Source organism: Hydractinia symbiolongicarpus, chromosome 10, assembly GCF_029227915.1.
Source record: "Hydractinia symbiolongicarpus strain clone_291-10 chromosome 10, HSymV2.1, whole genome shotgun sequence".
In the NCBI taxonomy this organism is placed as follows: Eukaryota; Metazoa; Cnidaria; class Hydrozoa; order Anthoathecata; family Hydractiniidae; genus Hydractinia; species Hydractinia symbiolongicarpus.
In genome coordinates, this window is record NC_079884.1 from 14,002,387 (window position 1) to 14,025,535 (window position 23,149).

The window sequence follows — 23,149 nt, forward strand, 5'->3', positions numbered from 1 at the left end:
AGAGAAACGTTAACTGACCTGCTATAAATACGATACATCGTTTCATCTTTGCTTCACATAAGGTTATGTTTAGGAAGTGTTTATTATACCCAAAATGCTTAAAATAATTGTGTTCAACCTACCATGAAACAGTGTCACAAAATATCAGAGAACGCAACAACAACAAAAAAATAATTCGAATTTTAAGAAAATTACAATATTTTGTTGCTTTAATTCTAAATTTTTAAAATATTAAATATTTCGCGAGAGTCAACTTTTGCAGTTCATGGGGTTAAATTGGCTTTAGAATGCTAATTAATAGTAAAAACGTTATTGTGTAACTCATGGAAGTTTTAAAGCCAAAAAGGTTATATCTGCAAAAATTTTTATTTCTCGGTAACAATTTTTCCCGCAAAATCTCTACGTGCTTCGAACCTAAGACATTGAGATTGTTGTTCATTTGAAAATACCCTTATTCCAGACAGCTTTTGGGCAAAAAAAATTACTAATAGAATGATTACTGAATCTTTGACATCTGCAAAAATAAATTTCGAAATAGGAAACATTTTAAGACCATTCATTCGCAAAAATATTCTTTCCAAAGTAATTTGTACTCTTAAAATACTGCGAACGTTGGATTCCTAGGAAACTTGTGTTTTTGCTTTGTGGAACAAATCACTGTTTCACTACGATAACACTTAACGTGAAAATATGCGTGGGATTTGAATCATCTATTCTGAAAAATCATCAACAAGAACGTTACAAATGCAATAACTGTCAAAACATTGTAAACTGCATGAATATGCCATCCATTTTTTTAAAGCAAAGCATGTTTGGTAACAAAAAGAAACGTAGATTCTTGCAGTTTATCGTTTGGGTAGTACCGACATCGTCACTGTCAACGCCTAAATAAAAACAAACGGAGCTATGTTAAAGAAACATTGCGGAGACGTATCCATCTCCCCAAAAAACTGCATATGTTCAATAACTCATAATAACGTATACAGAAGAGTAATAAGGATTGACACAGGATTTGAATTTTGGCGGCGCAGTGTGATCCATGTTTGGTTTCGCGAGGGGATCATCTTACCAATTAAGGGCAAATCCTTCCTCAACCATTTTTTAAAACTTTACATAACTTTCGAAAAGAGGCTTCTTCGTGAGGCTTCTGCAGCATGGGAAGGGTCCAATTGTTAAATCCCGCGAAAATTATTCGCATTAAAGTAAATGGACACTGTGATGTATGGAATGAATATGAGAGTAGCTAAGCAAAGTTACAACCCAAGATTGCGTCTGAAAATACTGTCAAACAGATATGAATTGCATTATGTGCGTGGTATAGCTTGGCATACATGCCAGCTCTAATGTTTCCAAATATCATGTTAGGTAGCCAGCTATTATATACAAATCTTTGCAAGTTATTTTAGGAAGTCATCTGTTCATACAAAGAGTTGATAACATGTAAATAATCTACTTATGAATGAATAAAAAGTGTTAAAAACCAATAGATTTTATTTTCCTTGTGAATAAAAATAGCACGCCTCGTGGTTAGCTAACTTGACTACTATTGTGTTTCTTCTAAAGGGAGTTCCCATGAAATTCACATTTGGTTGTCGTTGACGTGGGTAACGCGCATTGTCTAGTAATGAGATTAGTGAACATTCCCTGAGCTATATAAAATTTTTGCTTGGCCCTCGTATAATCGCATAATACCTTTAATGGTCCAATTTCCGTGTGTTGAAGGAAATTATAATTCACGCGTTATAACTTTCTTGAACGGCGTACAAAAGTGACGTGTGAACGAAAAAAATGTGTTTTACTTTGTCATATTTTTTTTGCGGATTATAGTTTAGGCGAATAGGAACCTTATACGTCGTGGGAACTTAATTCGCAAATTTAGCCAAAATTAATGCTTGCAACAATTAGTATAAGGTAGAAGGAGCTATGGGGATTCACCTTCTTTTTACGATCAAATTGTGCCCCTGTTTCATCGTTATTAACGTCATAAGGAAGATCAAGATCCAACACATAGTTACCATCACTTGCATGCAGAAGTAAACGATCTTCACCTACATCTAACAAAACATTGTTTGCTGTATCCTGAAAAAAAAAATCATTTTCTTACTCAACTTACACTGAACTAACCTACGTCCTTGCAGTTTCAAGCTACACATACACTTTACTCAATCAGAGAGATTGGAAAATTTAAAAAGTCGAGAATTGCAAAGAAACTTGCCGTAGCTTTTTTTAAACTAATGGCTTATTAACCGTTTAGCCGGTCTATACGGGAAAATATAGACCGAGGTCATGACGTCATGGACCGAACACAGTGAGGTCCGAGTGACAGAGTTGCCGAAAATACAATACTCAATACTCAACGAAAATACTCAAAATTGCCTATAATACTCAAAAGTGGGGTAATAAACTGAAATACAATACAACGGGAGTTACTAGTAGTGGTCCTAATGTCAAGAGAGGGTTTGGAATAGGGTAAAAAAATGAAAAATTATTCAGTGGGGGGACATCCATGAGGCATCAGAGTATCTAATAGGCAAAAAAGATCAAAAATTGCATGATCACATACTTGCCTTGGCAGTTTTACTTCAACAACAAGAAATTGTGGGTATCCAGTTTCTGGTTCTTGTAGCATGGTATATTTTGGTTTGATACTTGAAGTTGTAGGTTTCATTTTTGTTGAGGATACCTCGGTGATGTCTGGCTTTAATTTTTGATCCTCTGTGTAATACACATACAAAGAATAAAAGATTTTAAGTCATTTAAAATTTTAAAAGCAGTTTAACGTCATTCTAAAGTTGAAAATAAGATAATAATAATAAGTTTCATTACGTACCTAAATATTCTTTTTCCATTTCATACATGATAGGATCCATCTCCATAATGACAGGCTTACTTTTGCTTCGGACATTTTGCATTTGCAAAGTTCCCATCGCCTTTCTGTTTTTCAGAATTTTATATTCCCGACACAGCTTAACATCGTACTTTCCTTCCAACCCTTCAAATACCAACATGATAAAGAGCTCTTTAAAATATGCGATTCGTTTACATTTGTCGAAGAATTCTGGATGAATGACTATATCGTAGGTATCGACATCTGAAAGACAATGTTGGCTTGAAATAATCAATCCTTGTGCGTAAATGTATACTTAAATATCTTCACGTGAAAGCAGATTTCATATTTTTTAATTTCTAACCTTATCCTGTTATTTGAACATCTTTGGAATTTGGAAAAAAAGCCATTAAAAATAAGACAACCAGCAATGGATTCACTTGATCCGTTCATAGGAGCTGTTATCAAACACATCTTTTCACTTGAATTACATTGGATGTGTCTGACCACCACCCCCTCTTAAAAATTAATTTGTGACAAAACAGGAAATGAACCAAGAGGTATTCTGATAATTGAGTGAGCCATGTACTGTGCATAACACTTTGTTATTAAAGAATACTTTATATCCAAAAAGTGTCTGCCTAATTCCCAACACAAAATGTGGTGATTTCTTTACACCAAAAAAATAATTAAATATATTAATTCGGGCATATAACTTCACAATAAAAATAAGTGCAAGAAGTTTGATTGATGATAAAATTATTTTATTTTTATTTTTTTTGCAGAGCACAAATGTACTCCTCCCCTAGTTGAGTATAAATAATATTTAACAATTTTAATGGAACAGATAATTCCATAACACTTTTTATGGTCCTACCATTAAAAGGAGATCATGGTAACTGCTTAGTAAAGCGTCTAAATAACACTTTCAAACAGTTTCTACCTGCCAATGTCAAGCCACGCATTGCTTATCAATGTCGCTATTTTCTGTGACAGATAGAACCAAGGATGAACATATAAACCCTGGTGTTGTGTACAAATATACTTGTCCTGTGGAATGCTACATACATTGGTGAAACAGCGAGAAAGCTGAATAACACAATGGAAGATCACCAAATGTGCGATAAGAATTCTCACATCCCAAGACATTTAGTCACTAAGATTCACCCACTTGCTGAACAAAAGAACTTTAGTATTTTAATAGATAATAGCTGAGGCCATGTATATTCTTGATAACACTCCCACGGTTAATGTACAGGAATTATCTGTTTCATTAAAATTGTTTTAAGATAAATATTATTTATAGTCAGCAAGGGGAGGAGTCCATTTTTGCTCTGCGTGGTGCCGTTATATGTTTTGTTAAGTATTGTTTTATACGTCCTCTGTGTATTATGTAGTTGTTGCAAATCATATTTAAAAACTTGTTGAAATAATTGTAACAATTTACGTTTATAATGTCTTGTAGTAACAAGACGAAATATCCGTTATAATAAAATAATGTCATCATGAATCAAGCTTCTCGTACTTATTTTTATTGCAAAAAATAATTGTAATACAATGGCAACACACGGTTACTCATAACTAGTAGGTGGCTCGTGGATAAATAAATGGGTTGGTCCATCCTTTATATACTGCATTTTTTGCATCTAGCTACTTAGGTACTATTTTGCGCAGAGACAGAATGCAGCTATTATTACAGAAGAAATCAACAAAATGTGCACTTTAGTGTGCTAAAATGCTACCTTTTGAGCATCAATTAAAGATAATCTAATTTAATGTCTTACCTTTTCCAGTTTGGTCATGCTCTTTGTGAGGCTCCCCAATTCCCATGGGTATTCGAAACTTTGTTGGATCTTCGGAATCAATTATTTTACGTACTTCATCTTCCGATAAATCTTTTGGTTTTAAAACCAGGTCGGAAGTGCATATGTTTAAAAATATCTTTTTGCTGTCTAATGTCCATGTTTTTAAACACCATCCTGCTTTGGGAGCAACTAAATGACTTTCTGGTCCAGAATGTTTGTGAAATTCATCTTGTGAATTATCTACTAGAAGTGATTGATACAAAGGCGAGTTGTCATCAAGATCTCCAGATAACAATACGTCATTTGATTTTTTCTCTGACATTTATTCACTACAAAGAGCAAGTAATGTTACTGTGTACTGAATCTTAATATATACCCATTGTACAATCCTTGCATAATTTATTAAGATAAATTGTTTGTGTCATGTTATCATAACGCTCTTTAATGGCATTTTGGAGCTAATTTTGTACGAAATATTTTTTTTGATGTTTTATTTCAAAAAATTAAAACAAAGTTTTTAAAGACTTTTTAGGCATGCACACACACAAAACTAAGTAAAGTATCTTACCGGCAATTATTTAAATTTTTTACAAATTGCAGAGACTATATATACCTTTTATTATAATACGTTGTACGCATCTATTTCACTTTTTTGTTGGGCATACCTTTTTTCATTCAAACTCAGAGTTAAGTACTTCTTTAACAAATGTAATTTTATTTAGTCATTTTTGACTGGTTTCATCATCATTCTCGGCTTAACGTCTGTTTTCCATGCTAGCATGGGTTGGACCGGGCATATTAATGACCCTCTTCCAATCTGATCTAGACTGTGTTAGATCTAAACTCCACTTCCTCTGTATCAAGTCTGTCCTTATAACCTCCTGCCAAGTCTTTCTCGGTCTGCCTCTGGGCTTTGCCCCAGGAACTATCAAGTCTCTACACTTTCTTACCCAATTACCCCCATCCACTCTTTCCAAGTGCCCCAGCCAATTCAATCTTCTTATCTGGATAACATCTTTTAATTCTATGGAGACTTAGCCTGCTTCTTAGCTCATCTGAACTCTTTCTATCTCTCACACTGGCGTTACACATCCATCTAACCATTCTCATAAAATTCCTTTCTAAATGGTCAAGATCTTCCTGCTTCACTGCCCATGTCTCACTACCGTACAACATAACACTTCTCACACAGGCCTCATACTACCTACACCCCAATTGACAAGACTCTGCTATTCAACAAAGGAAGTAACTCTCTGAACTTTTTCCAAGCAGAACCTATCCTGCAAGTAACACTTCTTCCAACACCCCCTTCACTGCTCAACATATCACCTAAGGAACAGAAGTTCTCAATTATCTCTAACGAGCCACTGTTGTACATCACTAAAGCTGGAAATACTTTATTCTCTATAATCTCACCTTTGCAATGCTTGCATACAAACTGAATGTCAGCTGTTAACCTTCCAGCTATACTACTGCACTTCTTATGTACCCAATGCTTGCAAGTCTGCCAGAAAATTGAGCTACTACTATGCACTTTCCTGTAAACTCTACACAAGGCCACTTTCCAACTACAAGGTCACACTTGGCTGCAGTGTTACTAATCATGACTTTAAACTTTGTCGTGATCATCTGCATACAATAACTCCCATGGACAACCTGTTCTGAACTCCATCGACAGCGCTTTTAAGACTAGAACAAACAACAAAGGACTAAGTACAGAACTCTGATGTACACCAACATTTACACTAAATTCATCACTAAGTGACACGACTTCTAGTTTGATTAATATAAAACTAAAATAAAAAAAAGAATGTTTTGCTAAAAACATTTGTAAAATTTTACCTTTAAACTCTTGTATTTATTAATATACAAGACCTTTTGTGAAAAAATAAGTCATGTGAAAACGAATCTTAAAATTATATAAACTGCAGACAAAAATTTGGGCAGGTATATACTGTGACTTCACTAACTTTAGGTATTTCTTTTTTGCAGCAAATTAGTTTTTGTGACTTTTTGTCAACTTCTCAAAAAATTAGTTTAGACAAAAAATTATTAAGAAACTCGCTATTTGTGAAATTTTCGAATATTAATATAGTTGCAAAATTAACATTGTTACAATTTGTATTTTCTTCTTGATTTACCTAGCACTTTAATGCAAATTTAGACTTAAGCACTTTTATGTTAGCCTCTAAAAAAAATATAAATTAAGAAAAAAATGTTGTCAAATTTTTTGTTTTGGCGAATTCGCAAAATTTAATTCTTGTGAAATATTAGGACTTGTTAACTTCCTGAAAAGTAGTTCTTATTTCACTAAAGGTATTTTGTACATGGATTGAAAAAAAAAGATGCAACATAGAAATTGATTCGGACAGATAAATGTTACATTTTGCCATATGAAAATGCTCCATAACCCATATTTTTCTTTTAGCACTAGCTGTTACAATTTTAGAAACTTCAGTCTTCACCATTTAGTTAGTCTGTGTACTACATATGGACGATCAGGATATGTTGATTTTGGATTGCGATCTAATATTCGATTAACTTTTTTATGCAACATCATCTTTTTGTTAGCTCTTTTTCTTTTTCGAACACGTTCTCTGCCTATTAAAATTTTCCTTATTTTAGCACGGTCTCGTTTCTTTCGCTTCTTGTATTTATGTTTGTTCATTTTCTTGCGACGTATTCGGAGAAGTCCTCCTTTACAATTCATTTGATTAGTGTCATTGCTTGGTTCAGTTATTTCCTTTACAGTCGAAGTATTTGGTAAACCTATAGATATTCTGTTAGTTACACAGGGAAGATTCATATCCAGTAGTGGTGTTTGGTCGAAAATTTCTATATATGAGTTTTGCTTTGCTGCAGGTAAATCTACCCAATTACTTTTAACATTTTTCAATTGCACCATTAATTTCTGTCTAAACACATTACGTGCTTGATATATCTCTGGATGTACTTGATGCCAAATTACAGGCCTCAAAACTGTATTTGTCATTCTGGATCCTTCTTTGATAAAACATAACAACTGGGAAATCTTCATTTTGCTTTCTATACAGTAAAAGTATTATATATATAATCAATATTTGTAACCCGTGAATAAAATCCACGGGGTCGCCCATCTTTTATATATATCGCATTTAGTGTTTCCAAAACAGACAGACAGGCAGAGGACAGCTATTATTATAGAGACTAGTCGTTACCCGTGAAAAAATTCATTGGGTCGCCTGTCCTTTATATATCGCATTTCATGTTTCCGTAACAAAAAGACAAACAGACGCACAAACAGACAGATGACGGCTATTATTATAGAGACTATTCAATACACAATTTAAAATACTGAAGTCTGAATACAAAACTAAATAAAAACAAAAACTATTGCATGGGCTTATGCTATAATATTATATAAATGAGCAACAATATTTCAATACAGATTTTTACTACAAATAACCAGAAATGGCTTTGTTTCTATTTATACAGTACATTTTTAAAAATATGAAAGAAGGAATGTCTATTGATACACAAGGCTAAAAACACAAAGGTTCTTAAAAAATAGACCTGCACATTTTCTTCAGTTCTTTTGAAAGCAGGGAAACATTTCTTTTGGAACAAAATTACAACATCGGTATTGCTTAAACAGTTTTTTTGTCGCTTGTTCACTTATCACTGGCATACAGTAATAGCTGAATTAAATGTATTTAGCGTTGCTTTGTTATCTTTAGTTACCAAGCATTATCTAAAATTAGGGAGCTTTAACCCTTCCTAAAAAGTTAAGCAGAAGCTTCATATAAATTTGCTGGCTTTAAGTTAAAAACTGTAATTTCTTTAGTTCAAATTTGTGAATGCTGCTTTGGGGTAACTTAGGTTTTATAAAACAGGTAATTTACTTACGAATGGGCTAAATCTCCTACATATATTATAAAAATGAAAAATGAATTATAATTTAGTAATAAAAACTATATTTATATATAATCAACTTAAGAGTATTTTACCAGTGAGTGAAATCACAGGGGGTTGACAAATTATTTTTTCCCATGTACATAATCACATATTTTTTATTCGTTGTACTTTTGTTGATGACAATAGACATAAACTTTTATCATACTATTAGAACATAAGATAAAATGGGCAGATTTTTCTGCAAAAAATTACAAGTGTGTACATACAGCAATTTGTAAACCCCTGAATCACATGTTGAATTTTTGGAAATATTTTGTACAAAAATGTGCTAAAGATTTGTATTCCAAAGACAAGAAAAATGTGCAAATGTCAACTCAGTTGTCATCATATGAGTTGACATAAAACTTATTTGTAAATATATTCAGTAATTTCTTACTTCACAGTAACATTTATCTTCAATAACAACGTTAAAGGTCATTGAATTCTTACTTTTCCCAAACTGTATGGGAAAATAATTACAATTTTTGAAAATTATTTTCAGTAGATGTGGCGAATTTATGTCTTCTAACAGTGCTGGTGTTATCAATTGAAAGTTCCTGATTTCAAGAATTTCCAGCCTGGGCATTATTTCATTTAATATAGCTAATATATCACTATTTCGAAAGTTTTCAAATTGTCCATAGCCATCAGATCTTGCATCTAATGTCAAATGTTTTAAGCTGTCTGAGAATGGTTTTAACACTTTAAGGTAAAGCAATGCATGAGCACAATCATGCAGTGTTAATGATTTCAAACGTTTACATATAGGAGGATAAATGGATGAAAATTTAACTCTAGTGAGAACCAAATGCTCCAGCAAGGCAAAATCTTTTATATTCCATTTGTGAGGTAAAGACATTCCATCTGTTAAAAGTGACTTTAATTGACAATCTTTATAATTCCAATGTATGTCTTCAGCAACCAAACATTCAAGAGATGTTATATATGAAGGTAACTTGATTGAAAAATTCCCATGAATATAAACATATCTAAAACTCCATTCCTTTATGTGTGGTGCATAATCAATTTTTAATTCATCAAACATAACTGACACATCTCGTACTAAATATACATGACTGAAACTTAGTGACAAAAGTGTTGGTAGATTTATCGCAATATGGTTTATCAAAGACACTGGTAGACGGGGGTAATCAACATAAGCTAGATCACCTTGAATTTTAAGTTCTTTTAGCATATTCAATTTTGGAAGATGGTAACACTGTTCTATCAACTCGTCATTTTTTTCATATTGAACGTTCTGCCAAAAATTCATCCATATCAACTTTTTAACATTAGGACAATGTACAGATATGAGGTTAGTAAATCTTAAATCAAAAGTTAACACAGAAACATTTTTTAAGCATTTCAATATCAGTTCAGCATTTTCATAAGTAAGGTCTTTACACAATATGTTAACCTGGACGAACCTTCCACATTGCACTCTTTCAAGAAAATTAACCAAAGTCCATATGCTCCTGTTACAAATGCTTTGCACAGAAACTTGCAGCGAACATAAAACTTCTTTTAAAAATGAAACTTCATGTAGAGTAATGCAGGTTAAACGGACGTTGAGAATGTCATGTATGCACAGATTTGACACAATTTTACCTAGTACTCCTTTTGGTAAAGTAACAAACGGAATACTTGAAGTTGTCACGTCTTTGTCATCAATTTGCTTTTTAGAATATGAATGTACATCCTCATTTTGAAAAAAAATGGAAGAAAATGCACCACTGACTCTATTCATGATGGGATTACATAAAGCTACAACTCATTTTATCTAGCAAAACCAAAACCAGAGTCTCCACATTCACTAGACAAAACAAAGTCAGGACAAAAATGAAATAAGAGTTCCGTACCAAATCGACCCAGTGTACGAGGTTTACCATTTTTTGCGCTTGTACGAAGACGGGCGATTTCGTTCTAGGTTAATCGTTACACAGTAGTTCACAACCTCTTCCCCAGTACATCTTGTATCTTTTCTGACCCCCGGGACTGCGATATGAACATGGCGCCCTGGAGAAAGCGGCTGATCTGATATTGGCGCGGATATGTCAAATAACACGATTGTATATTTATACATGTAGAAAATAATCAAAGGCAATATGCAAGCAGTTTGTGTGTTGCGTCTGCAGATGAATCAAAACAAACTTGCCGCACGTATCTGGTGACGTATAACGCCGAGCTTGCTTAGCTCTGCCGCAGGGGTTAGATAGATAGATAGATAGATAGATGTGCATATTTTACATGGCTAGCCTCACAAATATCGAGGGATATACCCTGTCTATTATTTCTAGGAGGGGCCATGGCGTAGATGGAGAGTCCTAGAGTATTTAATGCTCATTTTGAGCTACGCAGACCAAATTAGAGCTCGCGCTCTGCTAGACAACTCCCGGCAACATCCAACGGCCCACACAGTGTGCCATCTTCCCAATTCCCTATGGTAACATTCACTCGCCCATGTTGAATCGCCGTCAAGAGGAATCGAACCCCGGTCTCCCGCACAGAGTTAGAGCTATAACCACTAATCTACGGCGCCACAGGTAATGTGTATGTAAAAATATCAACTCTCTAAAAGCTGGAGACCCTAATTAGTGAAAAGATTTCTTTGCACTAAATCTGTGTCGGCTATTAGAGGGAAAAATTATTATGCCACAAATAATTCGGTAATTAAACATTAAAAAATACATTCACTACACCAACGAGGTTGGGCCAACGGCACTTCTCCTACCTTACCAGCCTTATATACAGCTTGAAATTCTATATACGAAGCTGAATCGTCACTTCTTAAATGAACAAAGATGATATACCCCTTGTTCCCAGATTTTTTTGGATTTTTTGATATGAGAGAAGGTGTCAAAAATTATCTCTAATGTCAAAAAGGCAAAAATCCCTGGGGACGAGAGTGGGATGACAAGGAGGAGGACAATCTCGAACTTTTCTGAAATTATTTGCTATTATAATATCGAACTAATTTTTACTCCCTAGCGACAAATTACAGTCGTTATCAGTCATTATCGACCCTCCTGGAGCTCTTTGAGCAACTTCGTCCTTAGGGTCTTGTGTGACCTATGAGCCGTTATTACGGAGTGGCCAACAACTTATCAGCGAGGTAAAACGCCCTGGGAACGAGGTTGCTCTTTGAGATAAACATTGAAAAAAAAACATAAAAAGCTCTAGGAGTCAAGAATGAGTCGTTATCTAAAACTTTTCAGAAAATGTTGTTGATAAGCCCATTATGAAACATATTTGTTTGTGTATTAAAACTCTATTTCAATTTTCGAATTATCGTATGTTGCAACCTCGAACCCAGGGCCTGTAGCGTTTTTTGATATGAAGATGAAACGCGTGTATGTTGTTAATTTTAGTTATACCGCCGCAACTCGTCAAAAAAACAATCTTGCTCTATGAGTATGAAATTTGCTCCTAGGTGTAACCTCGTTATCTCAAAAATCGGGCTCCTAAAGAACTTTTTGTCCGTTTTTTTGAGAGTTAGTTCCAGACAACCCGAACTCGACTGTTCCTTTTTTTCGCCCGAAATTCGCTCGTGTACACAAAGATGGTCAGTATCGTACGCTAAAAAAGGCAAACCGGCAATGACATTGTACGGAACAGAGAAACGACAGTCGACTGGTGGACTAGGGTTCCAAAGATTTTTTTCCCCGTGTCAACTTTTTTCCCCGTGTCAACTTTACTTTCACGCGATTGTGGGTCATATTTTAAACCATCATCACAAATATGGTACCTGAGTGCAACACGCTTATACTGTACCCACTCTTATCCTTTCCCTCTTTCTCGATAATACCAGTCAAGTGTTACCCGTTTGTTATTTATTTGTGTTGGTTAAAGAAATGGGAAGTTTTACTTAAAATTAGAAGTGTTTTTCACCTTTAATACACCTTTACGATAATTCAATTGTACATGCGTTCCTACGCCTCTCCATCGTTTTACAATATCGGAAAAATGAAGGTAAAAATCGTGTTTTTATGAGAGTTTGTTAGAGACGAAAGCGTGTTTTCTCCAGTTTTTTAACTTCCGTCGTATCAATTTCTTTTAAATTTTCAGGAAACGTTAATAATAATAAGATAAGAGACTTATGTGTACTTTTCATTAAAAACAAAACGCAGCAAGAAATGTTATCACAAAAAAAACGTGTTTTCTCATTAATAAACTCTTAAAAAAGTATGATGTTTACCTCCTCCGATCACTAAATAAGCTGTGATAGAGTGTTGGTTTTCACGAATTATCGTAAAGGTGTATTGATGTTTTAAAATAATAGTCTTACATCTGGTCTGGAATTATTCGTCCAGCTTTCGCACAGAACTGTTGACAATGTGCAGCGGAGTCGAAGCATAGCGAGATTGAATAAGTCTGATGTTCCGTTTAATCAAACCAAAATGTACATTTTATTTCTACTATTTTGTCATCTTTTTTAAGACTTGAAAAAATTAGGCAAACTGCTTTAGCCTTTTCTTCCTAATGGTCAGTTTGCTGTTTAGCAGGGACAAAATCTAATTTAATCTAATCAAAATCTAATAGTTTTACCAATGCCAGAAATTCTTGCAGTCAGAATGTTCTCCTTTGTGCCCCTCTTTGGTGTACCAAGCAGACAGAACTTGCAAGCAAAAAGGCGTTAAAATATAGCTGAATGGCAAAGATTAACCATCTAAAACATATTAAAGATTTGACTATAAGAAAATTAATTCCTTTAAATATCCAGTCTTGTATTTATGAAGGTTTGACCATAAAAACATCATGATTACGACATGTGTACACCTTTTTATAATGGCTGCCTAATCTGAATACTGGCCCATGATTGGTGTAACCAGTATTATGATGCAAACCCGTTTTCAAGATTAGATGAGTTGCCGCCACGTGATGTAGCATTTTGATTTTGCATCAAGAACAGTGGGCATGTGCATGCATATAAACAGGCAAAAAATATAAACAACAGACTGCAACAATCGAATAAATCTGGTGAAAAAAAAAATACACTGATGCTAAAATTAATGATAAAGTCTGCTCTTAAACAAAGAATATAATAGCTGAGAAACAACAATTCCAACACATTTTTAATCTATTTTATATTCCTAAAAATCTATAAATAAGTGGGAACGTGTCCCCTATCATTTTACATTTTATAAGAAATGAAACGTTTTGAGATTGTATATACAGTACTGTGAAAAGGTTTGTTAACATCGTGTTCGTGTAACGAGCGTGGTGCACACGAACCACGATAAAATCGTGGTCTTCGTGTATAACAAATATTCAAACATTCTATCGTGGCCACCACGTTAATATAATTATCTCCACGAAGTATCGTGTGTCCCACGATCTTTTTCGCGAGCTCCACGATTTATATAGATTTAATTTTTTTTCTTTTCAAAAGCATCGGTAATTTGTTTTATTGAGTTTAACGAACGGACGCAATTAAATGTTTTGTACGAAATGTTATTTTGTAAAGAAAAGTTAAATTTGTCTGACTATAATTTAATTTCAGTTTTTAAAACTTTAATAACGCCCGTCTCAAACACATCTCATTGTTTTGCCGATATTTTTTTGCCAAAAGAACTCTGTTCAAGAAAACGTTGAACCGAAAATATATGCAAAATATTTAACAGTCATTAAATTAAAGTAGATTTTAAAAGCGTATTTGGTCATCGAGTTTTTCTTTCTTTTATGTCTTATCTATTTTGCCGATGTATCTTTCTATAATAACCTTCCAAGTCTGAAAACATCAAAACTTTGATTTCTTTAGCACCCTTCAACGCGAAGCAATTTATTTCTAATTTTATTGGTGCAGAAAATGCTTTAAAACTTCACATAATTAATAATTAATTATTCAATAACAGAAGCTACGTGAACTTTTTATGAACGTAAAATTAGACACATTATTTCTTAATAAAAATTAGTTTATAAGAACATGCTCAGCCTAAAATCCCGCGCAATATGAGTCTAAAATTCATGAAAGAAATATTATTTTCAAACATTTTTTTAATGATCAAAAGGTCATTTTTGTCTATTTTATTTGTACAGAAAATGCTTCGAAACTTCACATCATTAATAATTAATTATTCAATAACAGTGGACTTTTTATGAACGTAAAACCTGATGCAGGTATTTTGTTGTTATAAAAATATAGTTCATAAGAACGTGATCAGCAGTTCAATGCGACTTTATTTCTGAATCTATTATTTTACTTTTTACGAACAGATTTTTAATAGTATAATTTTAACAATCTATTTAAAAATTTTAATATTTTGGAAGAAAACAAATAAGGAAATTTAAGGCTGAGAAAGGGTTACGAAAAAACTCTTATAAAAAACTTTAAAAAAATCAACTCGCCCCCAGGGTTGAAGCCCTGGCGTGGAAAAAGAAAGTGTAAAAAAAATACTAACCTCGCTCTTTTAAAAAAAATGTATAATAACCAGAAATCGCCAGATAATATTAGACCTGTTTCACCAAGTAATAAAGCGTTAGCGACAGTAAGGTATATATGTTTAAAAACCGTAAGAACAAGTATCTTGACTTTCATATTTTTTGAAGCGCAACCATGGGAAAAGAAGTGGATATTCTGCGTAAAAACTTCCGTATTGTTATAAGAACGTATAGTCGTATAAATTTTTTTTCATTTGACCTTAAAATTTAAATTCATGAAATAAAGTCGCTTGATTGTATATACCATGCTTGTGACGATGAGTAACACTAAAATGAAACAACCTTTATAACATTTATTTAGAACAGAAATGCGTTTTTTAAAAAAAAAAAAAATAAATTTGTGAAAGAATTATTTAAAATTTTACAGTTTTATTTAATACCCTATGGACGGCGCTTGATTCACGAAGGATTAAAATCTTTTATATAGCTAGCCTTATAACAACGAATTAAAACAAAAAAATGTTAATTTATTTTTTTGCCGTCGGTTTTTAATTTAATTGATAAACTAATACGGTCTTTGTTGTTTTACAATAGAAGTTATCTATGGTGGAAGCCACGATGTAATATTTAATTTTCGTTCGTGTAGTCCACGAAACATGATCGTGAGGTCCACGATTTTTAAAAAAATACGTATCGTGGGCTATCGTGGTTCGTGCGTAACATGAAATAAACACGAACCACGATGTTAACAAACCTTTTCACAGTACTGTATTATCATTTTTAAAATTGGAAACAATTGGAAAAGTATTGTAATTTATTTTGGTTTTTAAGCCCAAAAATGATACGAAGTGAAAGCGAATGGGAAACAAAATAAGATCCAATTGGGAAATGATTCAAAACTACAGTACTGTGAAAAGGATTGTTAACATCATGGTTCGTGTTTATTTCATTTTACACACTAGCCATGATAGCCAACGATGCATATTTTTTTTAACAATTGTGGACCTCATGATCATGTTTCATGGACTACACGAACAAAATTGAACATTACACTGTGGCGTTCACGATAGATAACTTCTATTGTAAAACAACAAAGACCTTATTGGTTTATCAATTAAATCAAAAACCGATAGCAAAAAAATAAATTAACACTTGTTGTTTTAATTCTTTGTCATAAAGCTAGCTCTATATCATCATCATCATCATCATCATCATTCTCGGCTTAACGTTCGTTTTCCATGCTAGCATGGGTTTGACGGGTATATTGATGACCCTCTTCCAATCTGATCTAGACTGTGTTAGATCTAAACTCAACTTCCTCTCTATCAAGTCTGTCCTTATAACCTCCTGCCAAGTCTTTCTCGGTCTGCCTCTGGGCTTTGCCCCAGGAACTATCAAGTCTCTACACTTTCTTACCCAATTATCCTCCTCCATTCTTTCCAAGTGCCCCAGCCAATTCAATCTTCTTATCTGGATAACATCTTTAATTCTACAGAGACTTAGCCTGCTTCTTAGCTCATCTGAACTCTTTCTGTCTCTCAGACTGGCATTACACATCCACCTAACCATTCTCATATCATCCCTTTCTAAACGGTCAAGATCTTCCTGCTGCACTGTCCATGTCTCACTACCGTACAACATAACACTTCTTACACAGGCCTCATGCAACCTACCTTTTACCTCAATTTACAAGACTCTGCTAGCCAACAAAGGAAGTAACTCTCTGAACTTTTTCCAAGCAGAACCCATCCTGCAAGTAACACTTCTTCCAACACCCCCTTCACTGCCCAAAATATCACCTAAGTAACAGAAGTTCTCAACTATCTCTAACAAGCCACTGTTGTGCATCATTGAAGCTGGAAATACTTAATTCTCTATAATCTCACCTTTGCAACGCTTGCATACAAACTGTATGTCAGCTCTTAACCTTCCACTAATACTACTGCACTTCTTATGTACCCAATGCTTGCAAGTCTGACAAAAAATTGAGTTACTACCAACCCCTCTCCTGCAAACTCCACAAGGCCACTTTCCAACTACAAGGTCACACTTGGCTGCAATGCTACTTATCATGACTTTAGACTTTGCTGTGTTTACCTTCAGCCCTTTCTCTTCTAGTCCTTTCTTCCACTTCTCAAACTTTTCAACTAATTCTTCCATCGACTCTGCTATGAGAACCAAATCATCTGCATACAATAACTCCCATGGGCAACCTGTTCTGAACTCCATCGACAGCGCTTCTAAGACTAGAATAAACAACAAAGGACTAAGTACAGAACCCTGATGTACACCAACATTTACACTAAATTCATCACTAAGTGAATCGTTAATCCTGACACGACTTCTAGCATTGCTGTACATAGACTGAACCATCGTAACTAGCCACTCATCCACACCTAATTTTCTCATAGCCACTAAATAACTTTACGTGGCACTCTATCAAAAGCTTTCTCTAAATCTACAAAGGCAAAATAGAGATTCTTTTTCTTTCCTAAATACTTTTCCTGAAGCTGTCTGAGTAAAAATATTGCATCTGTAGTGCCACGCCCTGGAACAAAACCAAATTGCATCTTATCTATATCAATTGAATCAAAACGGAACCTAAAAAAGCATTTCTAACGCTGCTCTTCGTTCTTAAACTTTTAAAACACGATCTGAAAAAGCATTTCTTCTGCCGCTTTTCGTTCTTAAACTTTTAAAATGCGATCTAAAAAAGCATTTTTATCGCCGCTCTTCCTTCTTGAACTTTTAAAATGCAATCTAACAAATTATTTCTATCACCGCTTTTCCTTGTTTAACTTTTAAAATGCGATTTTAAAAAGCATTTCTATCACTGCTCTTCGTTCTTAAACTTTTAAAATGCGATCTAAAAAAGCTTTTCTATCACGGTTCTTCACCAAGCTAAAACTACAAATATGCTGGTTAAACTTGATAAAACCCTAATGAACTTTAATAAAACACTTTTTTAAAAAGTAAAAAAAGTAAATTATAAATTGCGGAACTCGCTAAAATAATTGTGGGACACACGATCCTTTGTGGACAGGGTGACCACTCCTCCTTAAATTCCTTAAATAACCTTAGAAAAAGAAAATCTCCTTAAAAGTATTATATATATATATACTTAAAAAAATTGAAATTTTAGCTATTCTCCTTAATTTCTCCTTATTTCTTAATTTTTACTGATTGTAACTTTTTTGAAAATGTGTTCATGGATTGTTCATCACCAGTGAAATCCTAAACCTAAAATCCTATATTTTCTATCTTTCATAATTTATATATATAATTTGTATTATATGTATAATTTTCTTATCATAGAACATAGTATTATACATTAAAGATGAGAACTAAATTGGTTTTCTCCTTCATTATCCTTATTTTTTTTATATCTTTATTCTCGTTTGCTGCAAAATATCCTTAAAAAATGTCATTTTGTCTCCTTAGTTCACCTTAATATCCTTCTTTTGTTCTCATTTTGTTAGTGGTCACCCTGGTGGAGATAATAATATTAGCGTGATGGCCATGATAGAATGTTTGAATGTTTGTTATACATAAAGACCGTGATTTTATTGTGGTCCGTGTGCACCACGCTCGTTACACGAACACAATGTTAACGAACCTTTTCACAGTACTGTATTTTAAAATGAATCTAGAAACAAAATTTGAAAGTAATTCTGAAACTGAATTGTTTTCCTAACGCAATTTAAAACAAATTAAGTATGTGATCAATTTATTATGTGAAGCTGTTTTTAGACATTCCTTTCTCACTTCGACAGATCTCACAAAAATTTACGTAAGGTTAATTTCTTTGAAAGAATAAGAAAATTTTTGTATTGATCGCTTTATGATCCCGTTTTTACAGTTGTTAAATTATCTGTGGCGAAGGCGAACTGAGACCCCCTAGAAATGCGCTAAATTCATCTCTTTAGATAGTGCTATTATCTAGCTAGAACGTTGGTGAAAGTGCAAAATTCTCTCTTTAGGGAACCAATTGGAAGCCAACGAATCAAATGACTCAAAAAGTAGAGAACAGTGTGTGTTTATGAAGGAGAATGTTTCAAAACAAAAAAAAAGTTTATTTGTAAATAAAAGTTCTATATAAAAAAGAAAACGCATTTATTGTCCACCTTCTTTGTCTTCGTCTGAGCTACTTGATGATGATAACAATGCGTCAATGAATTCATTACTGAATTTTTGTCACTTTTCTTTCTTTTTTGTGGCTTATAGGCAAGTTCCCACACAAACGGTGCTGCTTAGCATCCCACCAAAGATTAATTGCATCGCTACATCCTTCCTTTGCAAATTGGGACAGAGTAGGGCCTTTGATTTTAATACAAAGCAAGTCTGTAAGGTTTTATTCATTGAGGCGGCTATGCCAATCGGTTTTCACTATTTTCAGATAATTGAAAAATCTTCTGACAGCAGCATTAGAATACGGTGCATGTAAACATAGCTCAGCAAATAGGAAAATACTTTTGATTAATGATTAGTAACGCATGGTGGGGAAAAGCAATTGTGCCCTGCGAATAGGGAAGCAAACTAATGAACTAATATAAGTAAAAGTCATATATATACTGACAGTAAAAATTTGCGTGATTTACAATCATGAAAAATATTTTAATATTAATAATTAATTTCGATGGTGGTGATTGATCAAGTATTAAACGAACTCGCACTCCAAAGAAAGTATTTGTTGGTGCTTCACTTCGTTTTATTCCTAGAAACTCGAAAATTTTAACTTAGAAAGAATAACAAGTTGTCACTGATAAATATGACAGATAATTAGTGACCGATTCTTACCCAGGGTAAGAATGAGAAAAAATGGTCAGTCATAACTTAAATTGTGGTGGGTCATGATTGATGACTGGCCCTTATTTCGATCCCTAATGATTTACATGTCATTTTGTTAGAAGTGATTTTGAAACGATTTGAACTGAAATGAATTTATTGAAACGATGAAATAAATTATTTGTTCTTATTTGGAAAGACAAAAAGTATAAAAACTGATATGAAGGCTATAAAGAAGAATATTATTTTTTTTTTGTGAAGAATTTTAAGAAAAACATATATTTGTTACTGCCAATAGTTTACTATTAATTTCTAAATTACTGGTAAACTATTTTATACCGCGAAACTAAATATTTTCTCAGACATATAATGTTGAAAGCTTTATTGAATTCACTATTTTAGATGGATGTACCAGATAAAGATAGGCCGCTAAGGAAAGACCGGACACAAATAAAAATTGTCTTTGAAAAGGAGATGCAGAACGATGTCACTCCAACTAAACTTATTGATGAAAGCATGCCGAATTATGCTATGCTGCATGCAAAGAAAGCGATTGCGTTTGGAGGAATGAGTCGAGAAAACTCGTTTGACAATTTAATAGAGGAAAAGCATAAAAAAGATTTGTTCTTTTCTGTTGACAAAGTTAAATTTGAGGGTGTGTAATCTTCTTTCGTTTTAAGTTCAGTAAGAACGTCAGAAAAAATAGTTCAAACAGTGCAAATATCTATAGTGTATTTTATTTCATATTAGATCTTTATGATTGGGGAAATCGAACCTCGGAGTCAAATAAACCAAAAACTGGAACATCCGTCGTTTGTAACAGAACTAAAATAGCTCTCTTTCGGTATGATCGAGAAGTTTTTGCTATTGATGAAAAGTGTCCCCACATGGGTAAGTGCAGTGCTATGTTCGTTGTGCTTTTTTACCTTTAAAAGTCCTTAAAAGTGACAGACAATATTGACTCTTAGTTTTTTAGTATATATGTTTTGTATTTAAATTTTATTAAATTGTGACCCAAAATTTTAAATATACAAGCTTATAAATTTTCCTATTTTAGGAATAATGGTTTTCTGCAAAATACGTGCTTGTTTATAAGTTTTGCACTGAAAATTATACGAAAACTCGAAATTAGTCTGTGTTACTCTTTTCTCTAACTACGTTACCTGCCAGAAATATGCACAGCTGCAGTCAGTATATTACTCCAGTTTGGCTGCCGACACTTCATTTCAGTCTTTAAACTTGAGGCCGTACAATAAGTAACAAGAAGTCTCGTCAGAATTAGTTTTCACCTGTTAAAAATAATGAAGCAGTCAGGCTATATATTCAATACACTTTCTATTTCTAGGAGGACCATTGCATCTTGGTGATATCGAAGTGTTAGGGGAAGCAAGTATACTTTGTGTGGTTTGTCCTTGGCATAAATGGCGTCTCGAGTTGACTAGCGGCAGATTAAAAATGCCGTCAGGTCGTGGTATTCATAATAACGTTTATCCTACAAGAGTCTCGCCTGATGGTAGAATTATGATTGGATTCAGCGAAATATCCCCAGAACTATTTTCAGGTGACGATGATGACTTTTAGCCTTTTAAACAAAGTATTTTTTTTTAATTCTGGTAATATTATTTTTATAGTTCTCTAGTCAGAATGCCTGTATTATAGGTTTTAGCTCAGTACTTGGAGTTTTTATAATGAAAAAATACTCTTCGTTCTAATATTGACTTTTTTAACAGCTGTGAGAGTGTGTTAGTCCTCTCAGGACTTTTGAAGTGAATATTTTATTAAAAAAGAAACGTGTATGTACATATATATATATAGTTAATACTAAAATTATTTATGTTGGGTAGAGAAACAAAAGTTTTAAGTTGTATCGATAAATCCTGTTTAGCCCTTATAAACCAAAAACATTTGCGGAAATTAAATTTTGTGCTTGAGAATCTGATCAAAGTTTCGTTGGAGTTTATTTTTTTTTGGTTAATTTTCGAAAATTGCGTTCGGGAAAGTATGTGCACACAATCTTTTTAACTCTATTCTGGCGCCTGACAGTTTTTTTACTGCTGTTTAGTGTAAATTATTTTTAGCTTGCGATCGATTTTAGGTTTTAATTATGTAATTATGCATTGATTACGTATAGTATAAATTATAGATATTTAGTAGTGATAACACAGTCCTATGCAAATATGTTTATTATCTAAAGCTGCATCCCCGAATAAGAACACTTTAAGCATCAATACTTTCCGGACGAAACGGAACAAAAATACTTTAATTTGATTGGCTATTTTGTTAAATAATTTTTCGTTTGTTTTAATATAATTTTTCATATAATTTTCTATTTTTGTCCGCAAGAAAAGTTGAAATGAATTCAGCTATAGTTGGGTCAAAAGTGTCCAGGATTACGATCAACTTCGTTCTCTAATGGAAATTTATCCTTAATAACCAACGTATAATCAGGGTGACCTTAAAAATCCTAAAATCAGACTGGATGACCTTGAAATTGTTAGTTACCCAAAAAACTTTGAAGAAAAACTTTGAAAGCCTTAAAATTTGAAATTTCTCCAAATTTTTTCGGCGTACTTGCAGTCCAAGTAACCAGTTGTCATTAAAACATTCAGAGCGATCTTGCATGGCTCTCCTTCGCAATGCTCCGAAGAACACGGTGTTAGATTTATTCGACTATTTACATTACTATATACCTATACGCAAAACTGTCTATCGAAAATTTATGATGTTCTATCACTATTGTGAAATGGAACAAAAGCATTACTCTACAATTTTGCTTTTTTACAATTCGCAATCAATTGTAATCAATTTCTCTAGGTCTAAGCCTAATTACTTTACCTGATTTAAACACAGACCAATTGGATATTAAAACAGATATTTAATGTCAAATTTTGATTTATATTTGTTTTTGATTTATCCATCCTTAGTAAAACCAACCTCGATCCCAAGACCTGTTGTCTCTTTGCATATCGGACGGCAAGAAGTCCTATCAATAAACACAGCACTGATGGGAACAAATAACTCTAAAAACGAGGTTTTGGTAAAACAACATTTCACTCTTACTGCTCGTGAAATATTACTTTACCCCGAGTGAATTAATCTTTATATTCAACATGCAATGAACATGCAATACCTGCTTATTATTCATTTCTTGTAAATCACCTGTTACGAGATAAAACACGCAAAAATTTAGATTTTTCCGCTAGGCCCTGAGATTGAGGTTGATAACACCGGCATGTCACAATAGAGATAAAGTCAACTATATTGTCATGTAAAAAGTTACTATATTCCGACTGCATACTACCTATTTTGATATCGCATATAAGGTTATTCAAAGTTAGTAAATCAAGTTATTTTTAATTGAATGCAATGAATTAGAAAATAATTTTGACTTGACCTCAACAAAGCAATTCCCATTTTTAGT

The 23,149-nt window shown here is 33.4% G+C and overlaps 3 protein-coding genes across 4 annotated transcripts; 1 reads left to right on the forward strand and 2 right to left on the reverse strand.

Annotated features, from left to right (window-relative positions):
- Window positions 1-691: 691 nt before the first annotated feature.
- Window positions 692-5,101, reverse strand: LOC130662752 (PIH1 domain-containing protein 1-like). 2 transcript variants are annotated; one of them, XR_008989094.1, is made up of 5 exons: window positions 4,612-5,101; window positions 2,831-3,091; window positions 2,568-2,715; window positions 1,936-2,079; window positions 692-884 (listed from the first exon to the last, which is right to left on the reverse strand). XR_008989094.1 is itself a non-coding variant. In XM_057461678.1 (5 exons), exons 1-5 carry the CDS (start codon window positions 4,952-4,954, stop codon window positions 846-848), a joined length of 939 nt encoding a protein of 312 aa, XP_057317661.1. In that variant the 5' UTR covers window positions 4,955-5,101; the 3' UTR covers window positions 692-845. The 2 variants fall into 2 exon arrangements, 1 of the variants encoding a protein (XP_057317661.1); XM_057461678.1 differs by having other exon boundaries at window positions 2,564-2,715.
- Window positions 5,102-7,093: 1,992 nt separating this feature from the next.
- On the reverse strand, window positions 7,094-7,624 carry LOC130612885 (uncharacterized). Its single transcript, XM_057434222.1, has one exon. The coding sequence runs from the start codon at window positions 7,622-7,624 to the stop codon at window positions 7,094-7,096; it is 531 nt and encodes a 176-aa protein (XP_057290205.1).
- A 5,073-nt stretch (window positions 7,625-12,697) lies between these two features.
- Window positions 12,698-21,925, forward strand: LOC130612099 (Rieske domain-containing protein-like). Its single transcript, XM_057433390.1, has 4 exons — window positions 12,698-12,964; window positions 20,131-20,383; window positions 20,479-20,619; window positions 21,074-21,925. The coding sequence occupies exons 2-4, from the start codon at window positions 20,131-20,133 to the stop codon at window positions 21,307-21,309; spliced, it is 630 nt and encodes a 209-aa protein (XP_057289373.1). The 5' UTR covers window positions 12,698-12,964; the 3' UTR covers window positions 21,310-21,925.
- Window positions 21,926-23,149: the final 1,224 nt, after the last annotated feature.